This window comes from Sus scrofa, chromosome 14 (genome assembly GCF_054392235.1).
Source record: "Sus scrofa isolate SSC_HxYL_T2T_F1_AM1 chromosome 14, Sscrofa_HxYL_maternal_Yorkshire_Landrace_v2.0, whole genome shotgun sequence".
Classification (NCBI taxonomy): Eukaryota; Metazoa; Chordata; class Mammalia; order Artiodactyla; family Suidae; genus Sus; species Sus scrofa.
In genome coordinates, this window is record NC_139396.1 from 69,284,639 (window position 1) to 69,300,654 (window position 16,016).

Below are 16,016 nucleotides of genomic sequence, written 5' to 3' on the forward strand. Positions count from 1 at the left end.
TTCTTGCCTGATCGAATTACAGGGGAATATAATAGATTTTTGGTGAGAAGTAGTTGGCTCTGTTGCTGAAAGAAAGAGAGCTCCCTGCTCTCCAGCTGGGCAGGCCTTTCGGTATCCTGTGAGTTGTCCCCCCTTTCACTCTGCTCCACCTCCTCTGTGGCTCTTGTGTGGTCCCCAAGGATCCTGATCCCTTCAGGGCCAGCTCAAGTGGTTTAAACTCAACTTGAGATCCAAGAAAAGCAGGGAGCCCTCTGTATCCTCACAGGGCTAAAAAGCATTGAAGCTGAAAGCTATTTAGAGACCCCACCAAGGCCAGAGACAGAAGCAGTGACTTGCTGAAGGCCACATAGCCAGCCCATAGTGGTAGTAACAATAGTCTTAATGATATTAGCAGCTAACATTTATCAGCCCTTAATGTGTTCCAGACTCTATGCCAAGGGCTTACGTGCAGTGCCTTGTCACATTTAAACCCAGACAGTCTGGCTGTGGGCCCAGGCTGGGCTCCAGCATAGCAGTGGTAGAGCCCAGGATCTACAGCCTGGGTTCGAATCCTGGCTTTACCTCTCACATATCAGCTGGGTGACCTCAGGCAAGGGATTTAAACTCTCTGCACCTCAGTTCCTTCCACTATGAAAAGAGGGAAAAATGACAGCACTGCCAGCTCGTGTGGGTTAAAATTCATTTATGCGTGTAAGTGCTTCGAGCAGGACTTGGGACAGGGTGGGCGCTTGGCCAGTGCTCGCTCCCTGCTGGCTGCCTCTGGGGCTGGAGTGCGATGTCTGTGGCAGGAGGTAGATGTGGCTGAGTTTTGCACTAATGCCAAAGGCTGGGCTTCGCTATTAGAAGCCATAAACAGTTGAGCGTGCTGCCTGTGGAGCAGGAGCCAGCAGGCTAGCCTACTGCCTGCTTTTGTACAGCCTGTGATTTTTACATTTTTAAGTGGTCGAGGGAGGGAAGCAAAAGAATATTTTGTGGCACATGAAAATTACATAAAATTAAAATTTCAGTGTCCATAAATAAAGTTTTATTGGAACAGAGCCACACACATTTGTTTACATCTTACACACGGTCACTTTTGAGCTGCACTGACAGCATGGAGTAGCTGTGACAGAGTCTGTATTCATGTAGACCTACAAAGCCTAAAATATTTGCTGTCTGGCCCTTTACAGAAAAAGTGTCCCAATCTCGAGTCTTACTGAATTTGAAATCCAGCTCCCCACTTACCAGGTGTTTGTCTTCAGGCTAGTGACACAACCCTTCAGAATCTCAGTTTCATCATCTGTTAAATGGGGGTGATAACATCTACCCCATATATTGACCATTTAAGTGTGATAGATAACAGATGCCAAACACTTAACACAGGGCCTGGAACGTCCTAAGTGCTCGGTAAATGGTAGCTCATAACAGGGTGCAAACACCATCTCTGACCACCCTCATTGTTATCCCTCTGTCCCATCAGTAGAGGAATGGGAAAAGGCTCTCTTGACCCCCAGCCTCCACCTTTGCCACAGGCTTTCCTGTCATGGTGACAGGGTGACTTCATTGGAGAGGAGTGCATGCCTGGTGAGAGAGAGCCAGGGTCGCTCCTTCAAGTCCAACAGTGAAGTCTGAATATGCCCCAGTCTTCTGCTGATGGTGGGTAAAGGTCTCTCCCAGTGGTGGGTTCTGGTTTGTTCAGCCTCGTGGGCTCTTCAGCAGGTGCCACTCCAGATTCCTGGCCCATCCTCCCCACAGGCGCCACTGTGCTGTTTTCAGTGTGAGAGGCCTGGTTACCATGGACACAGTGAAAGAAGCACCACTGCCCACTGAGGCCAATGGCTGGCATCCTGGGAATGAATGAATGAATGAAGAGGAGACCAGTGACCTGGCTCTAGTCCCTGTGTGCTCTCCTCCTTACAGAAGGGCTTGGAAGGAGATGTTTCTCCCTGAAGAGGCAGAATGATGCTCAGGGGCTGAGAACTGCTCTAGAGTCACAAGAGTCTGCACTTAAATCCCAGCCTGGCTACTGATCAGTTTTTTGGCCTTGGGTAAATTACCTAATCGCTCTGTACCTCACTTTCCTTTATACTGAGGAGATAATTCCCGTGTTGGAGAAACAAAATTGTGATACAGCGCCTGCCACATGGAGAAACAGGCATTGGTTAACATTCTGGGCTTTATTTCCTCATCTGCAGTGCAGCTCTCCCCAGGAGTGAATTGGCAGCACCCCCACTCCCCTGCAGCGCCTGGGGCTGTTCCCAAGCTAGACATAGGGAAGAAATGGATGGGAACCCTAGTGCCAGCACCAAGTAGATGCCAGCCCTGAGCAGAGAGCTCAGAGGGCAGCTCTCTGGACCAGAGTCTCTGGACTAAGCTCTCCTGCAGAGGCTCCCCCTTCAGGGGGCACAGCTTAGCCTGGAGCTGGTCACCTGGTTTTCTTCACCTCCAGGCAGAGGTACTGTCCTTTGGGCAGCTCTTCAGGCTGGGGACACTTGGGGCAGATGTGCTCACCCGCCTCCTATCCTGCCTTCTCTGAGCTCAGGAATGGTCGCTCGGCCAGTCCTGCTTATTGTCTGCAGCGCCAGCCCGCAGCCTCCCTCCAGCTCAGCTCCACCCCTGCCTGCAAGGTCTGTTTCCTAATAGCTGCTCCAACCACACACCTCGCTCAGCACGGAGCCCCTCCCCTTCCTCCCTCCCTCCCTCGGCGGGGTGGGGCTGGAAGAGAAGGCTAACTTGACAGCAGCGTCTCTTTCTTAGCTAGTCACCGGCCCCTGCCCAGAATGCCTGTGTAGCTTCCGCAGAGAGGTGCTTCTCCCGAGTCCTGAGGAGCCGCCCAGCTTCTGAGAACTGGGGAGCAGCATCCCAGCCATGCCGCCCTGCGGTACTCCGCTGGGGGGTCAGGGGCTCGGAGTGCACAAGCCCCTCCGGCTCCGGAGGGAGAGGTGAGCGCCGGGCAGCCAGCCCGCAGCCAGTGTGCGGGAGCCCGGGGCCTGTCATGGTGGCCGCCCGCCGGCTGGAGGCTCTCCCAGACGGGTTTGCAGCTGAGCTTGCGTATCTGGTGTGGGAAGACGATGGGGAGTTACTTGTCAGTCCCGGCTTACTTCACCTCCAGAGACCCCTTCCGGTGAGTTGGGCTTAGGGTCCCCTGCCTTATCTCTTCTTTGGGCCCCTAGTCCAGTGGGGGAGGGCAGAGGCCTCCCTGAATCTGCTTCTCGGATTTCACTCGTCCTTTGCCTGTGGGTTCTATCAGGCAGAAGCCAGTAGAAGTCGCTCCCAAGCTGAACCGGGCTGGCAAAGTCTCTGCTGTATTCTGGGGATGGTGAGGTGAGGGGTGGACCCCAAAGGCAGCTCCTGGGGACCTCGGTCCCAGACCACCTGAAAGAGCCTTTAGAGGTGCCGCTGACCTGGCCTGGTCTTGGCATTACTGCTTCCGGGGGAAGAGCACAGAGAGGGTGCTGTTCTTCCAGCTCTCACATGTCTTACCTGCAGGCCGTGCTGCCCGCCCAGGAATTTGTCCTAACAAGCAGGATAGGCAGGTTTTGCCCAACAGCATGGAAGCCAGCAAGGCCTGGGTGTGGGCTGCCTGGTACACAGTAGGCACTCTCATTATAATCGTTTGTTCTCCTAATGGGAAGCACCTTCGCCTCTGGCCCTTATGGGTTTCTGAGCTCCCTGTGAGTACAGTTGCTGGGGAAAGGCCTGGGCAGGTGGGACGGGCAGTTGGCTTTGAAGTGTCCTTTGCCATGGGCCAGCCCTGTTGGTCCCGGGCCTGAGCTTCTGTGGGGCTTCTTAGAGGGAGACTGGAAACTCTCTTTCTCTCCAGCCTCCCTTTCTTTGCTCTCTCACCCCACCCCGCCTCCAACAGAAACTCCCTAGGGGGGTTCTGGCCCTCTGGGTCTCTCCTGAATGGAGCCATTCCTGGCTGGGGTGGGGCTTGTTTTCATTCTTTGGGAGCAGCCTGTTGTTCCAAGGTCTGCCTCCCCCTCACCCATGGTTCTGGTGACTTCTCCCTTCTGGCTTCCCCAGCCCTGCCCCATGCCCAGACTTCGCTGCTGGGATCCTTAGTCAGGTGGCTGTGCCCTGGGCAGAGAAGCAGAACACCATGTGGTTTCTCGGAATTACCGGACCCTGGTAGAGTGGTGGGAAACCCCTGGATTTGATAGGGGGAGGGAACTGGTCCTCAGAGCTGACTCTACCAGGCATCCTGCTACGCACTTTATGCTTTCATCTCTCAACAGCCATAGGACATTTTGTCAGACGGGGAAACTGGTTTTAACAGGGTTAACTTATGGGGTCTCTCTGGCCAGCCTCAGCTGTCTTCCTGAGCTTTTCTCCTCTCATCCTCAGGAGGCTGCACCTCCCTCTGCCTGTATCTCCCCCTCACCCCCTGAATTTGTTCCCAGGTTTGCTTTCTTCTCTTAACAGGGCAGAAAAAGAATCCCCATAGTTTGCCTGGCATACAAAATGATGGCAGAGATTCTCTTCTGCAGAGCCAATGGGAATTGATCTTGAGTTTTACCATGTGCAATCGAGATGCCAATTGTTTGAAGTAACCAATAGTTTAAGACAGGGCCTCATTAATCCCTCTTACTCTTAATCCTGGATAGGCAGCTCGGGGGAGGGGTTGTTCCCGTAGAAGCCAGGAATGTGTGCCCCTTTTAATCTCTGGGGGCAAGACACAACTTCTCAGAAGCTAGAGCAGATAATGAGCTCTCGCTGTGGACCTTGGAGGGCCAGGCCACTGATGCCACCCAGGTCTGCCTGTCCTTTGTCTTCTGTCCCAGCCCCTCTGGGCAACCTGATAGCCCTATTCCCAACTCTGTTTGCCCAGCTGGAGTCATTGACTGACATGTCATTGACTGACATGCGGTAGACCCTCCCCTCCCCCAAATGGGAGACCACATTCCTGAAGCCACTTCTAAAGAGATGGCTGAGCATGGGACTCTACCCCACAGAGCAGGGACCACCCAGACCCTCTGCTCTCCCAGGTCAGCACTGTCACTGCCTGATCAGAAAGGCGCTTCTGCCATCAACCCCCTCCTTTATTACAGGATGTCCTCAAGGACTGCTCTCTGACCAGGTGCCTGACCCCTCCCTGGGCCTCAGTTTCCTCCTCTGCAGAGCATAGGACTTCCTGGGCTTCTGAACAGAACCCCTGCCAGATTCTGTGGGACAACTTAAGTGCTTGACCTTTGGCCTTGAACCCACAGGAGTTCTGGGGCTGTGGTTGCAAGGAGAGTGATGTAACCAAATTCCACGGGGACATGATCGGGCGTGACAGTGTGCAGGGGTGGGAAGAGGGAGCCTGGGATGAAGAATGTGATTTCTCTGTCTGGGCACCCCTGCCTGGCAGGTGGCGCTTAGCAGAGGGTATTGTCTTCCTCTGCCAGCGCCACCAGTACAGGGGTGAGATGCAGTTCCCAGTGTGTCCCCAGGTAGGAAAACATCTTAAATTGGAATTTATAAAAGAGGCAAATTAAGGAGATATTTGTCTGACATAGTTAAAGGATTTTTGTAGATTGTCTTACTACCCAACATGGATTTAATGGGCTTGATTTGCACATTGTCTCTTGAAGAAAACAAATGCATCTTTGTATTCTAAAGCAACCCGTGTTTAAAAGGGAAACTATTCTTAACCCTGTCCAGCTTAGCAGTAATATTTGGCAGCTGCCTTAGTCCCTCTTTTTCTCCTCATCTCCAAAATCAAGGACTTATCAGGTAAATGGTTCCCATCATCACAACCCACGTGGCTCCTCAGAGACACAGAGGCGCTTTTCCATTTTTTTCCAAATAAAGGAGGCTTTACCCTTAACTGCAGTACTACAGCACAAATTCTTTGAACTACAGCTTCTTGGCTTCTGGTTGGAAGTGAATCATTGCACTCTGTCAACACTTATTTCTTGCTGATCAGAGGTTTGTTATATGTTAGGTTAATTTTTTTAAAGAAGATAACATATTCCATAATAAGTACAGCTTTGTTGAGAGCTGGTTTCGGTCTGCAGGAAGGAAGAGTAATAAAGGGATCTGTGGTAGGAGAAGGCTGGGCTCTGATGGACCAGAGTCTCTAGGCCCCTGTTCTCTCCACCCTTCCTGGGCCCTCAGGAATCTCAGCATCCCCAGTGGTGACACTCCAGCAAGGGCAGAGACCTGACGCATCTCCCGTCCAGCTGGGTCAGAGCTCAGAGGCAGGGCCTAGAAGAAGCTTCTCCCCAACTGTTTTCTCCTCACTCAGAGGCTAAGGATGAGCCTCCAACCAGGCCTTCACCAAGACACAGGACGGCTTGTTATTTAACATGTGTAAATCCACTGTATTAGTGGTTGTTTGCTGTTCTTACCACGTAAGGTTGAAAATTTACCTGTAAATATTTGTTCTGAAGAATTTGTGTGTGGCTGAGGGCTGGGCCTTTATCTTATCTCACTTGGCCTCTCCCAGCATCTTGCATGTTTGGTCTTCTACACCCTAAGTGCTCGGTAACTGTTTCCTAATTGGTAGGAATTGATTTTAATCAATTGATTTCTAATTGGCTAGATGAGTAATTCATTTTAGGACCTCCTCTATTTCCAGAAATCTGTTTGGTTCTGGCCCAAGAAGCAGGTCCCTATTGCTTGGGCCTTAGAGGGGAAGGGATCGGTCTCCTCTCGCCCCAGGTGTTTGCAGATTAAAGAGGTTGGCAGAGAAATGAGCACTTACAGGGCACCTGCTTTTGGCCAGGCATTGTGCCCATCCTCACAGGAGTGCAAGTGAGCACACTGAGGCACAGCGTCATGATGTAACTGGCTTTAGGGGACACAGAGCATAAATGGCAAAGACAGTATAGACTCAGATCTTGAAAGAGTTATTTATGAGAATCTCAACTGGTTTTTTTTTTTTGTTTTTTTTTTTTTTTTGACCTGTATATTTCCTGCTGACTCGAAAGGCCTCAGCTTGGATCTGAGCTGCCCAGTGAACTGACTACCAGGGTTTGGTCCATTGGTAGCCACCCAGGCTCTATGTCTCTAATGGTTGGCAAGAGTTCTGGAGGTTCTGGAGGTTGTCCTCAAGATGCTTGGACCTCTTCTGGTGTCCCCTGGCTGGAGGGTTTCAGCTCCATTCATGGCTCCATTCATGGCCTCAGAGAGTGTGGTGGTGGCTGATCCCTCGGCCCTGGGCTCCTGTACCCCCAAGCTGGATGCCCTTGGGCCTGCAGTCAGGGCAGATGTTGACTTTTACCTGGAACTTTCAAAATTTGAAAGCTGGAAAAAAGCCTTGGCTTTGGGGAGAGCATATTGTAGCCCCTGAGAACTGAGGTGGGATTTTTTTTTGAGTTGCAACTTACATTTCCAGAGGGTGTTGTGGATTCTGTTCTTAAAAGGAAAGAGAGTGCTGGGGACCAGACTACTGTGGACTAAATGGAGGAGGAGAGTCACTGTGCCACTTAGTGTTGGGTCCCCGGGCTTGGGGAGGAGCATCACCAGGCATTAACACTTGAAGGAATGTGAGTTCTCGGGCTAGGTCTCCATAGGCCCAGCTTAGTGGACACACCACATATCGCCAGGTAGTGTAGGACAGCGCACATTGCTTCAGATTCCAGCTCCATCGTGTGTGTATTGGGCGACTCTGCAGAAGTGACTTGACTCCTTTTCGGTCTTCTAGTGTGTAGAACAGGGATAAAGGGTGTAGTCATGATTAGAGATTAAGGCAACTCATACAAGCACCTGAAATATGGTTAACATTCATGTAACAGGTCACAGTAACTTGTTAATATCAAAACTAGTACAGGTCTGTCTTGGCAACTTCTCTGGTGGCCTATAACCACTTGTGTTCTGTGATGAAGCAGCTTTGGGACCCACAACCAATCTTCCTATCAGCTCTTCACTTCCCTGTTCTCTGGAGACACCTGCGGCAGCCGACTTCGGCCATGCAGCTGGCCATGCCCTTCAAAGGCATTCCTTGACACAGATGTGTACACTGGTGGTATCGCTCTACAGCCAGGTGTTCTTCCCAGGAGGCTGGCGTGGCTCTCTCCTGCATGCCCAGGCTCGCTTCCCTCCCTGCCCCCTCCCCCAGGCTTGGCTGGGAATACTTAGAGCAAACAAAAGCAGGATATTGGCAATGGAAAGGAGGACGTGTTGTGGTGCTCCCATGCCCTGCGGTGCACATACCATAGCGAGGGTGTAACAGGACCCAGGCCTGCAGTTGGGTGCAAATACGTTTGCACCATCTTTTCTCCCCTGCAGACAGGAGAAGGGTGGGACCTGGTGACTGTGAGCCAGGAAACCCTTGTGCTTCTACCTGGACTGCTGGTTCTTACCACTCCCACTGTTTTCAGAGTAGAAACATCTGCTAAGGACTTACTCTGCCAGGCCCTTTGCAAGGTGCTGGGTCCACCAGGAGTAAGTGGGACTCCATTCCCATCCTCAGTTAGTTCACAGTCTAGTGATGAAGAGGAAGGTAGCTACCCAGGAGCTTTAAGTCAGAGGGTAGGAGGTAGGAAGGGAAGCCCCTGCTTCTAGTGCCAACATCTGCTAGTCACCTCACTGCCATCCAAAACCAAATTGAATCCTCATCCTTACCCTAAAAGTAGGTGGGGATGTTGCCATGCCACAGATGAGGAGTAAAACAGCTGGCCATAGATCACTTAGGTGGTAAGTGATGCTGAGTTTGGAACCCTGGACCATCTAGGGAAGTCTATAGTCTAATCCCCTTCATTTTACAGGTGGGGAAATGGAGCCCAGAGAGGGAAGGGGGCTTATCCAAGGGCATGTAGTTCCCAAGAACTTGAACCCAGATCTCTCTTCTCCCCATTCAGAGCTCATCCAACATGCCTTTTACATTGAGAGGAGTTGTTACTACACACCTAGAACAGGGTCATCCCCCCACCTCCTGTAATTCACGGTCCTCACTGAGCCATTCTGGGCACTTCACATCCATACTCTTCTCCCCAGAACCAGCTCTCAGGACCCTGCAGTTCAACACACAAGGGACAAGTAGGAAATGCTGAGGGTGGGAATGGCTGATGGCAGAAGCCCCCCCATCATGGCCACTCACCCTGCGTGGTTAATCAAGTTTTGGTTAGACTTTCTCTTCCCCAGCTCATTGTAAGCTCTTGGAAAGTAGCATAAGGAACCTTGTATATCTATCTTTTCTAGCTGCAGTGCCTACCAATTTACTACCAAGTTACTATAATAATACACTTGCCTTGCCCTTCACAGTTTGCAAAAAGCTTTCCTCACATATCAACTTATTTAGTCTTCACAGTTGCTCTTTGTAGTAGATGCTATTAGTCACATTTTGTCAATGGGGAAATGCTCCTGAGAGAAGCTGTCCAAAGCCACCCAGCTAATTGTGGCGGTCCACGGCCAATAACATGAGCTGCTGTCATCATCATCTTCACTGTAAGCAGTTGACCCTGAGTGCGCTAGACCTTTTATACAAACTGTCTTTACTTGAATGCAGATTATTTCATTTTCACAGTAATCTATTGTACAGATAAGGAATCCAGGTCAGAGAAATGAAGTAACTTGCCCAAGATGACATAACTACTAAGCGGCAGGGTCAGGATTCAAACCAAGAAGCAGCTCCACCCTGCAAGGATGTGGCCAGTGTAGGCCGTGCAAGGCCTCCATGGCAGGAATAGAGAGCCTGTTAAGTAGGAAAAAAGAGGTGGGTGGGCTCATTGGGCGGGGGGCTCTTTGCTGTGGGAGCTGAGGTCAGACGTGAGGAGAAGCATGTCTGTGCGGGAGCCTGGAACACCACATCCCAATGACTAGAGGAGAAAGGAGCTGTGGGGCAAACATGCATGTCTTGCATGGTACTGATGGGGTTTTATTTTTCCCCCCAGTGTTTTATTTTGAAAATATTCAAATACATGGAAAAGTTGAAAAAATAGTTCAAACAACACCCATAAATCCTTCACCTAGATTCATCATTTGTTAACTTTAAGCTACTTTATCTTATCTACACACACTTGTTTTATTTCTTTAATTTTACTAAACATTTAAAAGTAAATTGTAGGTATCTTGATTACTTTAATATATTTCTTCTATGATTTCTTTTGTATAACCAAAGTATTACTGTCCCATGTAAGGAATTAATTTTGCAATATAATCTAATGTATAATCCAAATTCACATTTCCTCAATTGTTTTAAAAAAATGTCACTCTCAGCTGTTTTCTTTTTCAATTCAGAACTGAATCCAAGGTTTCTACGTCTTGCATTTGGTTTCTACATCTCTAGGTTTTTAAAGTCCCTGTGCCTTCTTCCCCCCCGCCACCATGACGTTAACTTTTTGGTAAAGAACAGTTGTTTATAGAACAACCACCTCCCCCCCTTCTGGATTTACCTGATTGTTTCTTTATACTTAGCATATTTTTCTCAAGAATGCTTTATCAGGAGTTCCCGTTGTAGCTCAGCAGGTTAAGAGGTCGACTAGTATCCATGAGGATAAGGGTTTGATCCCTGGCCTCGCTCAGTGGGTTAAGGATCCAGCGTTGCCATAGCTTCAGTGTAGGTCGCAGATGCAGCTCAGATCTGGCGTGGCTGTGGCTGTGGCATAGGCTGGCAGCTACAGCTCCAATTGGACCCCTAGCCTGGAAACTTCCATATACTGCAGGAGCCCTAAAAAGAAAAAAAAAAATGTACATTAGTCAAGCTGTTGGTGATGGGTGGATTTTGAAGAATGGAGGTTTTTGAGCATCTTTGCTTCGCTGACATATCTGTTTAGATCAGAGGGTTTTTTTCCTTCTTTTCTTTCCCCCACCTCCTCTCTCTTCTCTCTCTCTTTTTCTGGCCATGGCTTGTGGAAGTTCATGGGCCAGGGATTGAAACTGAGCCAGGGGGAGTTCCCATCATGGCTCAGTTGTAACGAACCTGACTAGCATCCATGAGGACGAGGGTTCATTTCCTGGCCTCGCTCAGTGGGTTAAGGATCCAGCATCGCTGTGAGCTGTGGTGTAGGTCGAAGACGTGGCTCAGATCTGGCGTTGCTGTGGCTGTGGCATAAGCTGGCAGCTGCAGCTCTGATTAGACACTTAGCCCTGGGAATTTCCATGTGCTGTGGGTGTGGCCCTAAAAAGACAAAAAAAAAAAAAGGAAAAGAAAAGAAACTGAGCCAGGGATCAAACCTGAGCCACAGCAGCAATCATAAGCTGCTTCAGTGACAACCCTGGATCTTTAACCCACACCACAAGGGAACGTAAGATCAGAAGTTCTTAGCTGAGGCCATGAATAGGCTTCAGTCCTTGTTACAAGTGTACCCATAGCTAAATTATGTACGCATTTTCCTTATACATGCATTTTTCTGGTAGAGGTTTCTTGGCCCTTATCAGATTCTAAAAGCCCTCATGACCCAGAAAGGCTGAGAAACACTAGTCTCCCACCTGAGGCAAGTAATTCAGAGCTGGTTTCTGAGGTCCTGTTCACTTTTTGGGAAGATAGCAACAAACTGTAACTTTCCCCTATCCTGGCTTTGGATCAAAGAGAAGTCTGTCCATTTTGTTGTTAGACCTGGGAGCCAGGAGCAGCCTTGTAGCCTGGTTCCACAGATCCCAGAGAATTTCTGCTCCTGCCTTGCCTTTCAGGTGTTCAGAATGCCAGGATTCCCTTACCAACTGGTACTACGAGAAGGATGGGAAGCTTTACTGCCACAAGGACTACTGGGGGAAGTTTGGGGAGTTCTGCCATGGATGCTCCCTGCTGATGACAGGACCCGCCATGGTGAGTGAACCCTTCCATCTCTGTGCCTCGGTCATCAGAGGCCATTGACCGCACCTCCAGTTCCTTTGACCGTTCATCTTCTGGTCTTCCCCTCAGCTGAGGCCTCTCCCTTTATTTATCCCATCACTTAACAGATGTTTTTTAAGCACCTATTAAGTGCCAGATAAGATCTTTCCCTCAAATACTTGACAGTCCAGTGTTGGGTGGGCGGGCAGTCTGACAGGGAGGGCTAGTACAGTGGGCTAAGGGCCTTAAAGGAGAGTGGGAGCCTTTCCGGGGGAATGATTACTTCTGGGGACCTGTTCTCATGGCTGAGACCAAGAGGTTTTTGCAGTCTCGAAAATGACAGAGAGGCACAAATTTGACACTTTCTCTGGAAGCATCAGAGCAGGGAGTACAGAGGTAGATTATGACTGGGGTCTGTAGGTCCTTGATGGCATCCCTCACCCACCCCGACTTTCACTCCAGCAACAGTGACAACTCACCTCCTCCCCACGTCTGTTTACCCTTTTCCCCACCTGCTCACAGGTGGCCGGGGAGTTCAAGTACCACCCAGAGTGCTTTGCCTGTATGAGCTGCAAGGTGATCATTGAGGATGGAGATGCATATGCCCTGGTGCAGCATGCCACCCTCTACTGGTAAGATGGCGGCCCCATGACAATGGGGCCCTAGAGTAGCCAAGAGAGAGGGGGGCAGGTGACAGTGTGAGCTGAGCAGAAAGACTCCTAGGGTGTCAGAGCACAGGATTCCTGTCCCAGAGGTGCTCTTAACTAGCTCTGAAAGCTGTCAGAGGTTAATGTCTTTCAGACAGTTAACGTCTCTCTGCCATTTGTCCTTTCCTACTGTTGGAGTAACGACACAGCCCTGCAATCTTCCCAGAGGGAGAGAATGGCTGGGAGGGTGCTCTCAGAGAAGTCAAAGGACTCTTAGAACTCCCTAGGTCCAGCTGCCTCTGTTGACAGAAACAGTTGGCTGAGGCCGGTTCTTACTGTAAATCAGAGGCAGAGCAGAGAGAACCCAGGCCCATCAGCCCCAGTCCCAGCCTGCTCCGGAGAACCCAGACTCCCATTCTGAGTGCCTAGCTAGAGTCAGAGCCAGAATGGTGGTCATGGGGTTATGGCTGGAAGCCACATGGTTGCTTCCAGGTGGGATTCCAGGGCCTGAGTCCCCTTTCTGCTCCTCTCCCCAGTGGGAAGTGCCACAACGAGGTGGTGCTGGCACCCATGTTTGAGAGGCTGTCCACGGAGTCTGTTCAGGACCAGCTGCCCTACTCCGTCACACACATCTCCCTGCCGGCCACCACTGAGGGCAGGCGGGGCTTCTCAGTGTCTGTGGAGAGTGCCTGCTCCAACTACGCCACCACTGTGCAAGTAAAGGAGTGAGTGTCTGGGACGGGGTTCTTGAGCAGAGTCCACGGATGGGCCTCGAGGAGCTCAGAGTGCCAGAGTCTTAGCAGAGCTCCCCACACCCTCATCTTGTCTCTTCCCCTGGGCTTGCTGTGCTGTCACTGCCCCTGGGCCCTGGCACTTAATATTCTCCCTGCCAGGCTGCTTCCTGCCAGATATTTAACGCCAAAGTCGCTGAAGTTTCAGATCATGTTTGCTCTTTGAAATTATCTGGCTTAGAATTCCCACTGTGGTGCAGCGAGATCAGTGATGCCTTGGGAGTACTGTGACACAGGTTCAATCCCCAGCCTGGCATGGTGGGTTAAGGATCTGGTGTTGCCACAGCTGCAGCATAGGTCGCAGCTCAGATCTAATCCCTCACCTGGGGTGGCCAAAAAAGAAAAGAAAAGAAAAGAAATTATCTGGCTTTGTTATGTTTATCATCTGTCCTCCCCACGAGTCCTTTCTCAAACTTAGTCTTGTTCAGTGCATGCCCAGGGCCTGGAATGGTGCCTAACATGTAGTGGGTGTGCATAGATTATTATTTTTTAGTTGAGTGAATGAATGAAGGAAGGAGGAGAAAGAGGTTAAGACTCCACCCTAGGTCCAGGCCAGCGACAAGATGGAGAAAGAGTCTGTCCATCTGATGCCAGTAATGAGGCTCCTGTGGCTGCCAACCCTGCAGTGATTGTGCACCTACTGTGTGCTGGGCCCTGGGTGTTTGCAGCAGAGGGGGAAGGCACAAGGGCTGGGGAGTCAGGAGTAGGTGAGGTCTGCTGTAAAGCCTCATTGGGTGGCTTTACAGTGAAGGGAACAGTGCTCAGGTCAGAGGTGGGATCTGTGGCTGAGTCTGGTGTAAATTGGGTGGTTGGGAATAGCCAGAAGGGGGCTGTTAAGTCATGGAGGACCTGGATTATGAAGACCCAGTAGGTCTTTTGAGGGATTTAAGCAACAAGGTGACTCAGGTCAGGTTTTAGAAGGATCACTGGTGTAGAAGTCAGCCAGAAGAAGAGCAAGCCTAGAGCTGAAGAGGCCAGTTAGGAGGCTATTGGAAAGTTTAGGTAATTATGGTGATGGAGGATTTTTCAGGATGGTGAGATTGGGGGGCAGTGAGGGAGCTCCAGATGGGAAGGGTCCAAGTTTCTGCCTTAGGCCTCTGGATGAGTGGGGGTGCCCTTCACTGAGACTGGGCACCTTGAGAAAGGTGTGGCCTTTCCCTGCCAGTGGTCTGGGGCCTGGTGAGCCCTCCCTGCACAAGTGAAATTGGTCAGGCACATTAAGATGCCTTCCCCCTGCCTCAACTCTTGTCTGGCCCAGGGTCAACCGGATGCACATCAGTCCCAACAACCGCAATGCCATCCACCCTGGAGACCGCATCTTGGAGATCAATGGGACCCCCGTCCGCACACTCCGCGTGGAGGAGGTACAGTGTGTATCCTGTGGGGGTGGGATATGGAACAGACCCTTAGGAGAATCAGGCCATGGCCTTTCCCTTTCCCCACCCCCATCCCTCTTCATCTTGCCGCTGAGCCTGTAACCACTGGTGACCTCCCATGTCAGCCTGGCATGTTCCCAGGGCAGCTGAGAAGGCCTGCCAGGTGGGGACACTGGCAGGCTGTCAGGCAGAGGGCACTGTGTGGCTACTGGCAGCTGGAGACCACACTGTGCTTGGGTCATCTAGGCTAACATGGGTGGCCTGCGACGGGACAGCCTGTGGAGCCCACTTACACCACTCTTGGCCACAGGTTGAAGATGCCATTAGCCAGACGAGCCAGACGCTTCAGCTCTTGATTGAACATGACCCCGTCTCCCAGCGCCTGGACCAGCTGCGGCTGGATGCACGGCTCTCTCCCCACATGCAGAATGCTGGACACTCCCACACCCTTAGCCCCCTGGACACCAAGGAGAATCTGGAAGGGACACTAAGGAGACGCTCCCTAAGGTGCCCCCTCCCCTCCCCTGGCTCTGCACTGTCTCTGTGCCCAGCTGTCAGAGTGGAGCTGGCTTTCAGAGGCCAGTGGAAGGGAACCAGCTGGCCAGGGACAGGTTATGAGGATTATGCTGACCTATGAGATCACAGTTCATAGCCAGGGCCTGTGCGTGATCTGACCCAGCTGTCTGCCAGGTTTCCCTCGAAACCAGAGGATCAGGCTCTGTCCACTGAACTCCTGGGCTGGACCCTGAAGGACAGCATGGCCTTTGGGGGATGTGTGGGGCTCAGAGGCAGGAGAAAGGGCACAGATAAGACTGATAATTGTAAATAAGGAGGTTGAAAACTGGGAAGCAAGAGATGAATGTAAGTTGTTTCACGTTTTCAACCTTATTGTCCCTTCTTTAGGAAGTCAAAGTGACAGTTACCAACCATTACTATTACTAGCTGTTTTTTGTGGATTTTTTTTTTCTTTGTCTTTTCTAGGGCCGCTCCTGTGACATATGGAGGTTCCCAGGCTAGAGGTCTAATTGGAGCTGTAGCCACCGGCCTACACCAGAGCCACAGCAACGCAGGATCCAAGCTGAGTCTGTGACCTACACCACAGCTCACGGCAATGCCGGATCCTTAACCCACTGAGCAAGGCCAGGAATCAAACCCGCAACCTCACGGTTCCTAGTCGGATTCGTTAACTACTGAGCCACAACAGGAACTCCCTATTACTAGCTGTTTTTAAAAATGACATAAACAAGGAATTCTCTGATGGCATAGCATAGCAACTAAGGCTCCTGTGTTTTCACCACAGTGGTTCTGGTCACTGCTGTGGCACAAGTTTGACCCCTGGTCTGGGAACGTCCACATGCCAGGGGTGTTGCAAAAAGAAAAAGAGAGAGAGAGAAAACCTGAAATAAATGTTGCAACTCTCATTTTTTAAAATATGTCATAAATATACTGGCTTTATTGCTATAAAAACTGTACATGCTTGTTACTGTTATTTGCGAAATGCAGACAAATACTGCAAAGATGT

At 50.7% G+C, this 16,016-nt stretch overlaps 1 protein-coding gene across 7 annotated transcripts in view; it reads left to right on the forward strand.

Annotated features, from left to right (window-relative positions):
* Window positions 1–16,016, forward strand: part of LIMK2 (LIM domain kinase 2) — a 62,038-nt gene that overhangs the window by 32,952 nt on the left and 13,070 nt on the right. For 3 of the 7 annotated variants that reach the window (XM_084993845.1, XM_005670864.4, XM_084993846.1), the window contains exons 3-7: window positions 11,539–11,674; window positions 12,203–12,312; window positions 12,864–13,052; window positions 14,377–14,482; window positions 14,805–15,001. In XM_084993845.1, coding sequence (XP_084849971.1) covers window positions 11,657–11,674; window positions 12,203–12,312; window positions 12,864–13,052; window positions 14,377–14,482; window positions 14,805–15,001 — 620 coding nt within the window. In that variant the 5' untranslated portion in view covers window positions 11,539–11,656. Of the gene's footprint in view, window positions 1–2,756; window positions 3,104–11,538; window positions 11,675–12,202; window positions 12,313–12,863; window positions 13,053–14,376; window positions 14,483–14,804; window positions 15,002–16,016 lie in introns of those variants that run through there. The other 4 variants (XM_084993849.1, XM_084993847.1, XM_001926065.7 and 1 more) reach the window with 3 other exon arrangements.